Here is a 15,553-nt window from a genome sequence, read left to right as displayed (position 1 = left end):
AAGAGAGTCGGCCTGTCCTTTGAAGCCAGGCATTGACTTCTCCTAACTATGGAAGTCCTGGGTGGTGTCTTCTTACGATAGAAGGCTTACAATTTTTATCTACGTTGAAAATCTGTGGTTCAGTGTAGCCACTTCATTAATTATCTTAACTAGACCTTCTGAATTGCAACTTTTACATCACTTGCTGCTTCACCTTGAATTTTTATGTTATGAAGAAAACTTCTGTCCTTCAATCTCATGAACCAAGCACTGCTAGCTCTAACCGTTTGTTTTTGCAGATTTCTTATCTCTCAGCCTTCACACAATTGAAGAGGGTTAAGGCTTGGCTCTGGGTTAGGCTTTGGCTTAAAGGAATATGTCTGGTTTCCTCTTGTCTCCAGGCCATTAAAGCTTTCTCCATATTATCAACATGACTGTTTTACTTTGTTATTGTTCATGTCTTCTCTGGAGTAGCACTTTTTGTTCTCCTCAACAACTGTTTTCTTTGCATTCACAACTTGGCTGTTTGGCACAAAAGCTCCAGCTTTTGGCCTCTGTTGGGTTTCAACATGCCTGCCTCCCTAAGTGTAATCATTCCTTGGTTTTAAATGTGAAGAATATGTGACTTTTTCTTTCACTTGATCACTTATTAAAGGCCATTGTAGGGTTCTTTTTTTTTTTAATGACAAAGATTTTTAAAGTTTTGTTGTTGCTTTTATACTTCAGAGTCTCGTATTGATGTCCTGGTCATATCTATATGCAACAAAAACATATACATTTAAACTCATTTTTTGTATTATTGGACCGTAATGTTCTAAGAGAATTCTGTCCAATAGATATATAATATGAAGTATATATATATTGTAATGTTTTTGAGCAATATCATTAATACAAAAAGCAAGTGAAATTAATTTTAATAATACATTGTAATGTAATACATTGAAAATATTATTTGAACATGTAACCATAATAGAAATTATAAATGAGATATTTGCATTCTCTTTCTTCATGGTAGGGTTCTTAATTGGCTTAATTTTGGCCGGAGGAAAGGGAGAGACAGATGGGTTGGTTGATGGTTGAACAGTCAGAACACACACAGTTATTAAGTTTAGCATTTTATATGGGCATGGTTTGTGGTACCCTGAAGCATTTACAATAGTGACATCAAAGATCTCAGACCACAGATCACCATAGCAAATATAATAATGAAAAAATTGGAAATATTTTGAGGATTACCAAAATGTGACACCAAGACACAAAGTGACAAATGCTGTTGAAAGAACGGTGTCAAGAAAGTTGCTTGATGCAGAGTTGCCACAAACCTTCCATTTGTAAATAATGCAGTTATCTGCAAAGCACAATAAAGGGAAACACAATAAGATCAGCTTTGGCTGTAATTCCTACCACCAAAACCCATCTGGAGCCCGGTTCTATGCCTGCATTTTGTTAGGTGCTACCAGGTAATTTAGGCTTCCCAATAGCTCAGTGGTAAAGAATTCACCTGCCAAGTAGGAGACAGAGGAGATGCAGGTTTTGATCCCTGGTTTGGGAAGATCCCTTGAGGAGGAAATGGCAGCCCAGTCTAGTATTCTTGCCTGGAAAACCCCGTGGACAGAGGAGCCCGGTGGGTCATAGTCCACGGGTCACTAGGAGTCTGGCACCCCTGAAGCGACTGAGTGCGTCGTGACACCAGGTGGCTCAGGTTCTCATGAGCCCATCTGATTAATGTTAAAGCCTCCTGTTCTCTAGTGTGTCCTTACCTGGCCGCTAAAGCTCTTTTTCTAATCATAAATCTGACTCCTTATTTATTAACTTTGCTTTATTCCTTTCTGGACTTCATTTTCCCAAATGTCAAAAAATAGGTTTTTATAATTCATTACACATGCCTCTCGTGGTACTTAAACTCTTTAAATTTTTTTGGAAAATATTAAAGGGCTGAGGGATTCATAAACTGATCTAAGCCATTTTAGCACCTAACCCTTGTCAATTCCTTTTGATAAGCATGAATAGCTTCTAGGTGCTGTGCATCCTCTTCTACATCACTTCACCACTAGGTGGTATGGTTACAATGAAACCAGGTCAGACTGATTCTTTCTTTTTATGAATTTTATTAAGTAGGCACAAAACATTCATGCAACCTGTTCTTATAAGTTTGGTAAAAAGTCCATCCTCAAAGAGGATACAGTGTTGTGGCTGCAAGATCAGTCAACCTTGTGGTTAAATGAAACAACAAAAGTCTTCCTTTCGAGGAGGGAGCATCCAAGACCAAATGAAGATCTAGGTCTTGAATACCTGTGTTCAGTAGAACTTTCTGTCCGTATAGCTGGGTTGTCCGACACAGTAGACATAGCCATGTGTGGCTGCTAAACATTTAAAAACGTGTCTAGTATGACTAAAGAACTCAATTTTAAATTATTTTAAATTTAGATGTTAAAAACTATATGGAGTCAGCAGCTACTGTCTTGGATAGTGCTGGAATAGAGGGCTGTTTAATCAATGTTGACTGCCAAGATTGCCAGATTACAAAATTGTGCTCTTGAAAGGGCTGTGGCCCCCATACAGTCTTTCTGTACTACACTTATGAGCATCACTCATTTGTTAATGAAACATTTCTAAAGTCTCTTTATGATGACTAACGAAGTTCTTGGTATGGAATTTCATATTTACAATCACCTGTGTAATGTAGATCCCTGAAAAAGGTATTTCAAATGCCTGAAGTTTTAAAATTCATGAATATAGCTACATCATATTGTTACAGTAGTATGTATGTTGTTGTTGTTCAGTCACCTACATGTGTCCAACTCTCTGTGACCCCATGGACTGTAGCTCGGCAGGCTCCTCTTGTCTGTGGGGTTCTTCAGGAAAGAATACTGGAGTGGGTTGCCATATGTAGTGTTTTAAAATAAATACATAGTTTATCACTCAAAGATAACTATTAAGATTTTTGTAGTAATTATATATATATATATGGAGAAGGCAGTGGCACCCCACTCCAGTACTTTTGCCTGGAAAATCCCATGGATGGAGAAGCCTGGTAGGCTGCAATCTGTGGGGTCGCTAAAAGTCGGACACGACTGAGCGACTTCGCTTTCACTTTTCACTTTCATGCATTGGAGAAACAGATGGCAACCCACTCCAGTGTTCTTGCCTGCAGAATCCCAGGGACGGGGGAGCCTGGTGGCTGCCGTCTATGGGGTCGCACAGAGTCTGGCACGACTGAAGTGACTTAGCATAGCATAGCATATATATCTTTATCATTAAGGCTCTTAACTATTTTTAAAAATCTTTTCTGATATGTTACATGAAAAGTGGTATTTTTAAAAAATTTACTAATGAGACTAAAAATTTGTCATTTATTTTGAACTAGCTCTACGTTCTCTTTTATAAGCAATCTTTGTGAAAATTTTGAATGTCTTTTATGCAAAATCATCTGTTCCCACTCCAGAATTACTCTTCCCTGTGCTTCTGTATTTCTTTTTATTTGTAATGTTTATCACATGTTCATTATGTGTATCTGTTTTTTTTTTTCTTTAATATTATTTATGGCCATGCTGGGTCTTCAGTGCAGACTTTTCTCTGTTGTGGCAAGTGGTCACTGGCTTCCCGTTGAAGTGGCTTCTCTTGTTGCAGAGCACGGGTCCTAGGACACTCAAGACTTCAGTAGTTGCGGCTCCAGGGCACAGGCTCAGTAGTAGGGCACAGGCTCAGTAGTAGAGCACAGGCTCAATAGTTGTGGCATACAGGCCTAGTTGCTTCACCACATGTAGAATCTTCCTGGATCGCCGGGATCAAACCCGTGTCTCCTGCATTGGCAGGTGGATCCTTTTCCACTGAGCCACCAGGGAAGCCCATATCTGTCTGTCTTGTAAGAGATTTTTGGTGCCTGGCTAGTGTGGGCCACTCATCTTAATTTTTTCAGTGCCTTAGATCTCAGTAAATATTTATCCAAAGATGAAACAAAGAAGTAGTTAAGAAACAATGCTTTCAAGATAACAGCTTATGTCCTACAGATTAGGAGGTAGTTTTGTCTTACTTTTTTTTTTCTGCCAGAGAAGATAAATGTAAACTTTAGGAATTTGAACTATATTCAGGTTGCATTTTGACTTAATGGCTAAAGTGATCTTATGGCTTATAAGAGTTATATTATCAGCAAGTAAATGAAAGTAGAATTTTGAAAACATAATTGGAATAAAATGTTTTCTTCCACTCAGATAGTTTCTGTAGGCAAATCTAAAGTCCTAAGAAGTCTTCAGAGGAGTATAAGAAATGGAGAAATTCATTGTATACTTACTGGTATGTTTAAGTGGTGAGAGACACATTTTATCAGTGAAATTATATTTGATTGTAGTTCATGCTGTCAGTTGGCTACTTAAGATATTCTTTCTAAAGAATTTTTCACTCTTGGAGAGTCACAGTAAATCTTAAAGGATTTTTTTCCCTCTGTTTCAGGGAAAGGGAAATTTTTTCTGTAGAGTGTTATTTATAGACTATAAAGTCTCTGTTACAATTGCTTCACTCTGCCAGAGTACCAAAGCATGCATATACAATATATAAATTAATGAACATAATTTTGTTCTAGTAAAACAATTTCATAGGCAGCAGGCTGGATTTGACCTTGAGCCATAGATTACCAACATCTACTCTGTGTCTTTAACTAGAGATATAGACAGTTCAACAGAGAAATAGCTTAAAGGGAATTCAAGATGTTGTGACATGGATAATTCTTTCCTTTGTTACTTAAATGAAGATAGAAGATGAACACTCATTTTTTCTTTTAAACTCATCAGAATCAATACTGTGGAGATTTTCATTTTTGTTTTACTTCTGAAGTTTACCCTTTGTAACTATTTTTTAGGAGAGAAAAAGGAGAAAAAACAGCAACCAGTAGCAGGAAGTGCTGACTCTAAGCCTGTTGATGTTTCCCGTCTGGATCTTCGAATTGGTTGTATCATCACTGCCAGAAAACACCCTGATGCAGATTCTTTGTATGTAGAAGAAGTAGATGTTGGAGAAACAGCCCCAAGAACGGTGGTCAGTGGCCTGGTGAATCATGTTCCTCTTGAACAGGTAATCTATGTAGCTAAAATTATTTTCTACATATGCGTTTTGGTGTCAATCCCTCTTTCTTAATGTTTTTTCATGTAATTTTATATCAAACCACACAACATGAATCAATATTGATTAATTCAGTTGATTATTTAAATATGATAAATCCACCAAAAAGTGCACAAAACTACCAAAAACTTGCAAAAGATCTGTAAATTAAGATCAAAGTCATGACCATAGAAAGAAGAAATGATATATTATTTTTTCTCAATTTTTAAAAGTATTTTTAGTTTGTTATTTTATCATCACTGTTCTATCATGGAATTTTATTCCCTGATTTTAATTTTAAAATCACCATTATATAAGCTCGGAAAGTACCAATCTAAAATTAAGAAAACAAGCTTTATATCTTAATAACTCAAGTATTTTCATACTGGAAGAAAAAAGAGGAGAGGGAATTTTGAAGATTGAACTTGAACTTTTTAATGGTATTCCTTTATTCATTAAAAATAGTGTGTTTTAAACTTTTATTATTTGGATATTTAAATATATCTATATTTCCAATGTCAGACATTAATAATTTATAACTTGCTCTCTCTAGACATCTTCTATAGAAATTTGCATCATCCACCTATTTCTTCTGCTCCATGGTGCTTCAGAGATACTGCAAAGACCATAGTCTTCCACATTAAAATAGTTCTGCCTCTTGGTTCTTTCCCAACTCTGTTGCTGATTGACTTTGTGAACTTGCACAAGTCCCTAGTTAATTCATTCTAATTTCAAGATGCTGATATTTACTGCGAATCTGCACTGTTCCAGGAACTGTTGTAGACAAGTGAATAGAAAGAAAGATAGATGAATGATAGATTTGTTTAAAAAAAAAAACCCTGGGATTTCCCTGATGGTCCAGTAGTTAAGAATCTGCCTTTCAATGCAGGGGGTGTAGGTTTGATCCCTGGTTGAGGATCTAAGATCCACATCCATGGGGCAACTAGAAAGAACTGTGTGTAGCAGCTACTAAACCTGTGTGCTCTAAAGGTAGCATGCTGCAGCTGAGAGCCTGCATGCCATAGCAAAGGCCCATCACTGCCAATAATCATAATAAACAAAAGGCTCTGCCTTTGTGAAGCTCGTATCTGAGAGGATCAGAACTTCCATGATAGTGTGTTAATATCAGGAAAAAAATAAAAGTAAGGAAAGAATCTAGAAAGTATTGAAGCTAGGGGAAAAAAGTGGCCAGGGAAGAGCAAAGTGGTATTTAAGTAAAGGTCTAAGAAAATGAAGAAAGCAAATTATTCTGTCTTATGGGATAGCATTTTCAGGCAGCCCTGAATCAGATGTTATCCTGGGATGTTCAAAGAACAGCAGGAAGCCAGTGTCATTGTAGCAGACTAAATAACGGGGAATGTGATGGGAGATGAAGTCAGAGATAAGGATGCCAAATGCTGTAGGGTCCTAGAGATCATTGTAAAGACTTTGGCTTTTTTTCTGAGTGAGATGAAAGCCACTGGAGGATTTTTGAGCTAAGGGATAATATGGTTTGTCTCACATATTAATAGTATCATCTGGTTGCTTTGTTGAGGTAAGAAAGATGGCATTAAGGAGATCAGTAAAGAAATTTCTCTTATCTGTGAAAAATGATAGACGACACTGGTGTGTGCTTTTTCTTTTTAACATTCATTTTGTATAGGACCAGGACCCTCTCATAACAACTTATGAAGTTAGGTTCATAAGGAGCCCTGGAGAAAGAACCAGTTAATCTTGAGCCAGCTCAAATTTGAAAAACTCCTCCTCATTGGGGCTTCAACTTTTTTGTTCTCCTAAGTTACAGACTAGTTCTTCTCTTCCAAAAGCTGTCATTCACAGCCATATGCAAAGTGATTTGTATACATATCTGAATCTAACCATCAAGTCAGTACTAGTCAGCAGTCTATAAGGTAACTGCATTTAGCTCCCTAAAACTGTATACCACATTTTTTACATTTGTTTATTTTTCTAAGGTAAAAATCTACAGCTGTCATCTGATTCTTAACAGATTGCATCTAGCTAAACCTGTTATTTTTTTGTACATATTTGGTGTAACTTTTTTTATTAAGTTCCCATATATGTGGCATCTTAAAGTTATTTAATGTCTGAAGAGAATAAGAATTCATAAGATCACCAAAAAGGGGGCCTTTTCCATTTGAACCTTAGGTTCATTTTTTTTTAAATCTTAGAATGTGGGGGTAAATTTATATATAACATTTATTTATAAAACCATCTTTCACCTAGAATGTGTCTTGTCTCCACATGCAGTGACCCTTCTTGAATGTTATTTTACACCTACTGAAAGAATTTAAACAACTGTGTCCCTTATTTTTGCTCATTGACGAAAAAGTTGAGACTTCAACTATTGAAGTTTAAAGAAATTGCTGTTTACTTCTGTAACAAATTATAGAAATAGCTATCGTTGTTTGTTGTGCTGTGCATAAAGCTTAAATTGTTAAGTGATCAGTACTTTTTAATTTAGGAAATGAATCTTGCATAGTATTGAAAATGATCAAACATGTAGGGGAAAAATGTGCATTTATTTTAGTGCTGTTTCTAAGCTAAATGCTTTATATATAGGTTGTGATTTAATCCTTGCGGCGTCTTTATATCATTTCCCTCATTTTGTGAGGAAATAGGGAGATCAACTTTATGAGTCTCATTGCTAGTACATGAGAACTAGCAATGAAATTTAAAACCAAATCTGTTTCCCTCAGTCATTTCTTTATTTTTAAGTGAAATATTATTGCCTCTGCTGTTTGATCTATAATGCATTGTCAGTTCGTAGAATTTTTTTTTTTTTTCCGTGTTGATACAAGTCTTCTTTAACAATATAAAAGATTTTGGACACAGATAAGGATAAAACAGCCACAAAAATAGAACATTTGATATTTAGCATATTAGATGTACCTTAATGTATTCTAGATAAGATTATTCTAAATCTTTGTACATCTTTAATCATCAGTGTGTATTTCACACAGATGCAAAATCGGATGGTGGTTTTACTTTGTAACCTGAAACCTGCAAAGATGAGGGGAGTAGTATCTCAGGCAATGGTGATGTGTGCAAGTTCACCAGAGAAAGTGGAAATCTTGGCACCTCCTAATGGATCTGTTCCTGGGGACAGAATTACTTTTGATGCTTTCCCTGGTAAGTATTTATTAGTTACTGTTTGTAATTTGGGACTCATGGTTCTGAAAGCTATGTTTGGAACGTTTAAATTTAAAATCACTCCTGTATATGACTTGTAAGACTTTACACTAAATGACCATTGTTAGTGATATTTTTGTTTATTGAGATTGACATAAGATGGTACATTAAGCACAACTGTGTAATTATTCCTTCCCCATGAACACTCAAATTGCATAAAACACCAGAGAGACTGTACCCTAAGTGAAATACTAATTTTGATACCTACATAACATAAGAGTGTGATATGGATAGAGAACCAGTTAATGTGCTACAAAATCATTTAAGTGTAGATTATCTCAGAATGCAACATAGAAAGATGAAGAGATGAAAAGTTCAGACAGGGAGCCGAAAATGTATAATTCTCAAAGTCAACCTAGTAATATACTTGTATATGCTTTTACTAGCCTTTAGAATTTAGAGGAAATCTTTAAGTTGAAATTCATATTTTTTTAAAAATCTAAAAGGAAGGTTCATTTCATATTGTTTCTTCTCTCTAGTAAAGTGCTCCTGAGACAGATGAAGCTTCCTAATTGTGAGAAAGTTTCTTCAAATAGGTCTTTGGAAGCAGTAAAGAAAGCTTGGCAGATGTAGAATAAACATTTCTTTCATAAAAGTGGAAGACCTCTTAAGAGTAAAAACAGAAATTAAAAGACTATATATTGCCTTTTGGTCACAATCACCACTGCTTACTGGGAAATCAAAACACTTCCCCAAACCTTATGCTTTTGGTTAGGATGTTATGTTTATACCTGACAAACCTGAAATTCTATTTTTCTAAACTGGAATGGAATGAAAATAAAAGTGAACTTTTTCTTTTAAGATTCAGCATACACTGAGGGAAAAAAATCTTGGTTCGTCTTTTCAGATTAACATTTGCCTTCCTTTTTACTTAAATATTTAACATGAGTGCATTTTAAGTTTTATTTCTCTATATAAATTGTTAAGTCAGATATTTAGAACTGGAAGAAATCATTTATTTTAACCCACTATTTTACAAATTTAGAAACCGAGGCCCAATAGAACTTAGCTGCCTACTTAAGGTTTGTAGAAGGATCAAAAAATAGATGTGCCTGCATCTCAAATATTACCAGCATTTTTGTTGGTGGATCATTGGCTTGCTATGAATTCATATGGACTATTTCATCAGAGAAGGCTTATAGTTCTTTTATTTCTATGACAGCTTTCATTCCCCTTACCTTATATAGAATTAGAATTAACAGGTAAATATTTCAGCACTTGAATCAGTTGTTATTATCTGGACATTACTCTTAAGTAGTGTGGAGTTTTTTTTAAAATACTCAGTGACTTAGCATTAGAGATGCTAATAGCCCAGAGTGGATTTCTTGCCTTTAGCATATTTTTTAATCTTTCAATCTGTTTGCTGTTGGTGTGTGTTTATATCTACATCATTGCAGTCTAAAATTCCTTTCATATTCATAGTTTCTCCTTGTGCTTTAGTAAATGAATATGTAGATAACATATAAAAATTTTTCTAAAGTGAAAGGGAAAAACCTAACATTTAAGTGGCCCATGCAGTTGTTTGAATTATACTCTTATAACTTATAAAATGCCTTACCAAGCTGAACAGCATCAAATAATTGATAAACTTGGGGACGTGAGGTCTGTTAATTCTCATCCTGCTTATGCACATCAGTTCCTGCTTCTGTAGCAGTAAATCTGAAAGGAAATAACAGTTAATACTATGTATGCAACAGATCGGAGAAGGCAATGGCACCCCACTCCAGTACTCTTGCCTGGAAAATCCCATGGATGGAGGAGCCTGGTGGGCTGCAGTCTATGGGGTCGCTAAGAGTCGAACACAACTGAGCAACTACACTTTCACTTTTTCACTTTGATACATTGGAGAAGGAAATGGCAACCCACTCCAGTGTTCTTGCCTGGAGAATCCCAGGGACGGCGGAGCCTAGTGGGCTGACGTCTATGGGGTCACACAGAGTCGGACACGACTGAAGTGACTTAGCAGCAGCATGCAACAGATCATTAGTCTTACTGTATTTTTTTTTCTTTTCCCAGAGAGAGCCATGATTTATCCGTATTTTATTTTTCAGCATATGTTTTACGTTTTAAAGCTTAAGGTGTCTGCTGGTACATTTTGATGTTCATTTGTTGTGCTCAGTGTCTAGAGATTTACATTTCATGTTATAGTAAGTGTGGTATAGAAATTGCATTTGGGGCTCAAACCTTTGAATTGCTAATTGGCTTTGAATAACGATTTTCCAACTATAAAACCATTGCTTCCATAAAGTTTAGAAGATGCCACATAATATATTTATAATAATGGCTAAAACCCCTCCCCACTCCTTTTTTAGTCTTAAATCTGTAAAGCCATAAATTATTCCAATATCTAGTCCCTAAAGTATCAACCAAAAATAACAAAAATTACAGCAAGAAGACAAAGACATTGACACTCCCTCCTCTTTCTTTTCCTTTTTTTTTTTTTTTTGAGAATGCACTGGATTTAGTCTCATAATAAATGGAAATTTGCATTCAGACTTTTCTGAGATCATGATTATTCCTATTTTGAGTCTTATTAATTAATCTGAGTTGATAGTTAATCTCAAAGCATGTATAAATGCAAGACTCTTTAGCTTTTGGACCCAATTACTATTTAAAAATGGGGTGTTTTTTTGGTATTGAGTGGTATGAGTTTTTTATATATTTTAGATATCAGCAGCACCTTATCAGCCAAATTGTTTGCAAGCTTCTTCTCTCATTCAGCTGGTTCTCTTTCATTCTCACCAAGTAGAATGGGCAGCAGATGAAATTCAGAGTAGTTATCATATTTAGCTAGATAACCCTAACACTTAAGTTATTTCCAGTACTGTAGGAAATCTTTAAGTACTGTAGCAGCAATTTAGTCATTTTTTGTTGAAATATATAGTAAAGCATAGGCTGCTTCTGCCATGTATAAAAATGCAACACATCAAATTATGCTCTCATCTGTTCAAAATCTTTCTTTATATGTAGTGATAAAATGAGTATCTTGTATTTTCCTTCTGATCATTTGGGGAATAAATTAGCTGTACAGCTGTTTCTTAAAAGAGTAAAAAATAATACCTTTAACATTTGTAAGGAAATGACAAAATGTTTTGCCAATTAAGAATTTAAAAAGTGCTGATGTCACAGAAATAAAATAAGTGTTAAAAGTAAATATTTAGATTCTTATCAGGTGTAAAGATCAGAGATTGTATCTAGGACAATTCACTAGAAATCTCTGAAGACAGTTTATTGATATGTTAGCTATTTATTATTTTCCCTCTCCCAACAGGAGAGCCTGACAAGGAGCTGAATCCTAAGAAGAAGATTTGGGAGCAGATCCAGCCTGATCTTTACACTAATGATGTATGCGTGGCTACGTACAAAGGCGCTCCCTTTGAGGTGAAAGGGAAGGGAGTGTGTAGGGCTCAAACTATGGCCAACAGTGGAATAAAATAAAACACTTCAGTTTCTGAAATTCATTAAAGAAAACAATAAAAAGAAATAACATTTGTCACTCATAGCTAAAATACAGCTGGCTCATTTTTGTGGTTATTTCTCTTCTAGATTTGAGTAGTCTTTTACCTGGTATGTATTGTTTTCCATTGATTAGAGAAACACTACATTTATACCGGTAGGTTTTGAGCCTGCAAGGAGGAATTTGCCTGTGTTTCATGATGATTTATTGTTCAGTGATTGTGTTGGCTAGCACATTGCTTTTTCTTTATACATTTAGAAAACTTCAGATTAACATTTAGTTTCTCATTTGTAGGCACATGTTGCATGCAATTTGAAGCCCTTGGCTTTTTAGTATCTTTATTATAAATGTCTTCTCTTTAAAAAGACAAGTTAAAATTTCTGTTAGGCTTATTAACTAGTCATATCGTGATGGTATTGAAGATGACCATCTGTTGATTCTAAAGAGCCAAACAGCATAAAAGCTAGGAGACATGGCATTTGAACATTGTTGTTATTGCTTGCCAGAGTAACCCAGATTTGTATACTTCCAACCGTGTAGAGAACTTATTTTTTGCATCTAACAAAATAATAAATAATAATAGTAATAAATCTTGACTAACTCTAAAGAATAAACACATTGTAAAGTGTTGCTAATGTAGATTCCAGTAAATTGACCATAAACACAATAGTTCAGTTTTTATGCTAGGTGACTTCAAAGATTCTTTAGATACCTAATACAAGACTATTTATAGCTTTTATCTTTAAAAGAACATTTAAGATTGATATATTTTATTTTTTCATGTACCATCATACTAAATATATGTTAAACACATTAAAAGAAATATATTTCAAGAATATATATTAAAATAAATTGTAGCCAAAAATTTAACATGTGTAAGTTTTAGATGTCAAGTGCCTATTTTCACTCATCTTTCAGATTTTGTAGGAACAAGGAAAATTAACTTACGCACTATGAACTTCAGGTACCCACCTTGAGATGATGACTGAGTTACCAAAAAAGAGATGCATCTATGGAGGTAGGAATATCTACTTTAAAAGAAAAATCACACACAGTATTTTAGCACTGTTGCTGTTTGTAGCTTACAATAAGAAGGAAAGACAAAGCAAAAATGTTTAAAAGAGTCCTGCATGCTGAGTTATAAAAAGTATCATTCACTTACGTCCATGGAGTTCTGGTAAGCTAAGACGTGTGACCATCATAGAAATTTCTGTCTTCTTCATGAAAAACTGAGTATTAACAGAATCATTAACACTTGTTGATAACTAAACACAAATGAATTTCCAAAGTTATTTTGTACTCAAGATACATTCTTTTGGGAAAAAGACTTCATGAATATTTTCTGATTTTTCCCAATTATATTACATTTCTATAAATAATTCTAATACAATTTAAAGAATATTTCAACTATTCAGGTAGTTGAAATATTTATTCTCAATTTTTTAAGTTACATGAAAACATTATTCAATCAAGTTATCCAGTTAACGCCATTCAGTTATTTTTATAGAAAACTTAATTCTGTTTTACTTATGTTGCTGGAATGAGAGCTCTTAGAGAATCAATAAAAAATAACCCTTGTGGTCTCTGACTGGTATTCAGCTCTTTAAGAATTTCAACAGTAGGAAATGGTATTAGGTCACAGACTAAACAGCTAGTGCCTCTTGGCATCTATTTATATATTTATATATTGCAAACTAAACCAGGAAAACAAAAGCTGACTTTCCCCCAAGATAATTTCTCATGCAGTGTTGACCCAGTATATCTTATAGTGAATATTGACAGGACTAACTTTTTGTATATGTAGAAATTCCATTGTGTATTATTCGTATAAGTCATTTTCAGGACATGTTAATATAAAATTGAAAATTTTTTCTACCTTGCTTCTATGAAGACCTTTAAGTGCTCTGCGGATACAAGAGCACTGTGTCCACCAAACAGATAATTTGTTGTTGCTTTCTAAAAAAACATGTAAATTATTATTTATACTATTTACAAAATATTCAGAGTAACTCACTGAAGTTTAATAAGCACATTAGCAAGTTAGACTTGTATTTATGACTCTTAGAGATGCTGACAATTCTGTAGATCTTAGTAATATTGGTTTTGAAACCAGATTACCTAGTTTTGATTCCAACTATACAACTTAAATACCTGTGTGATCTTGAACAACTGTTTAGCCTCTGTAGCCCTTACTTTCCTCATCTGTAAAATGGGTGTAATAATAGTACTTAGCTCATTGAGTTGTGAGGATATATATTACGTTACACAGAAACTAGTGTTCTCTGTCTTCTATCCTGTTTCATGGTATCAGAGTTCCTGAGAGATTGAATTCTTGTTCAGAGGATTACTTTGTATATATGAAATGGACAGACCTTGTCTTTGAATAGACCTGATTGTTCCTCTATACCAGATGTAGTATCTCTCCCCTTACTAGAGATATTCTTTATGGAAACTTTCTCTTCTCTCCCTGCATTCCCACTGAAATCCCTGTTTTAGGTGTTTTGCTACTGGTCAGCCCTGTTCATTGATGCCTTTTCACTGGTTTAATGTAACTGATAAAGTTTCAAATTGTTTTGCAATTTTCTTAGACTGGAAAGATAGTACACCTGTTAATAACTACTGTGTGTTAGTGTAACATAAATAACAGCAGTTTTCCTCTCAGGTTCTTGGTGGGTGGAGGAGCAACTCACTATTGCTTATGACAAGGGTGTTAAAACGGGCATGAGTATATTCACTGAATTTTCTAGGGAAGTTATATGTTGTACCTTTAAATATATAAGAATATCAAAGTGTACTGTGTTAGCTGTGTACTTTGACTACTTAATTATGACACAAGTCCTGGTTCTAAGTGCTGTGCAGTGGTGTGTAAACTAAAACTGTCGCCAAGATAGAGAACATAAACTAGTGAAGCAAATTAATGTTAACTCATCTAACAGTAATATTGCTAATTGCTGTTTTGTAGAGAAAGCTTTGCCTTCCAAAATTTTACTTAAGGAAGATCTATTTCCTTTTCTAATGAAAGTGAGAGGGATGGTGGTGGTGGTTTAGTTGCTAAGTCATGTCCGACTCTTGTCACCCCATGGACTGTAGCCTGTCTGGGATTTCCCAGGCAGGAGTACTTGAGTTGGTTGTCATTTCCTTCTCCAGATGATCATCCCAACCCAAGGATCGAATCTGGATCTCCTGCAATGCAGGCAGGTTTTTTCCCGCTGAGCCCGCAGGGGAAGGCTATATCTGTCTGCTGTCATGGGTTTTATTAGAGAATTATATGTAAAAAATTTAATCCTTCATAGCTAACTTAAGTACTTTCAACATGTCTTGTCAGTTTTATTCATATGTTTTTTTTGTTTTTGCTGAGGAAGTGATATAGGAAGAATCACTTGGTAAAACTAGGCTGCTGCTGTTGGTGGCTGTTGCCTTTCTAAAGAACCATTTCATGCCTTGATTCTGTGAACATGCTGCTACCAAGGGTGTGGTCCTGTGATGACGTCTGTCCCAGAAGTCTGCCTGTGAAGACATCACTCAGTTTAGAGCGATAGGTTAGATAAAGTAGGTGTTTAAACCAGGAACACTTCTATTAACAGTACACACTTGCAGTACTTTTTGCATGATAACCCAAAGTTTTACGATAATAATGAAAGATAGTTGCTGATGGCTAATATGCCTGTATGTAAAACTGGATCTTCTTCAGATAGCAGCTCTTTGAAATGGAAAAGAATTAGTAATTTATATATACATTGTTACTTATTGAACTTATGATTTTAACTTTTTGTGAGTTTTGGCAGAGATAATTCATAGGAGTATAAGAGAAAATTACAGAAAGGACTCAAAACA

General features: G+C 35.0%; 1 protein-coding gene across 1 annotated transcript in view; it reads left to right on the top strand.

Annotated features, from left to right (window-relative positions):
- AIMP1 (aminoacyl tRNA synthetase complex interacting multifunctional protein 1) overlaps positions 1 to 11,773 on the top strand; it is a 28,908-nt gene extending 17,135 nt beyond the window's left edge. Inside the window, exons 5-7 of the mRNA XM_005887303.3 lie at positions 4,835 to 5,046; positions 8,034 to 8,202; positions 11,534 to 11,773. Coding sequence (XP_005887365.1) covers positions 4,835 to 5,046; positions 8,034 to 8,202; positions 11,534 to 11,700 — 548 coding nt within the window. The 3' untranslated portion in view covers positions 11,701 to 11,773. The remainder of the gene's footprint in view (positions 1 to 4,834; positions 5,047 to 8,033; positions 8,203 to 11,533) is intronic.
- Positions 11,774 to 15,553: the final 3,780 nt, after the last annotated feature.

This window comes from Bos mutus, chromosome 6 (genome assembly GCF_027580195.1).
Source record: "Bos mutus isolate GX-2022 chromosome 6, NWIPB_WYAK_1.1, whole genome shotgun sequence".
Taxonomy (NCBI): domain Eukaryota; kingdom Metazoa; phylum Chordata; class Mammalia; order Artiodactyla; family Bovidae; genus Bos; species Bos mutus.
This window is presented reverse-complemented; position numbering and strand designations above follow the sequence as displayed.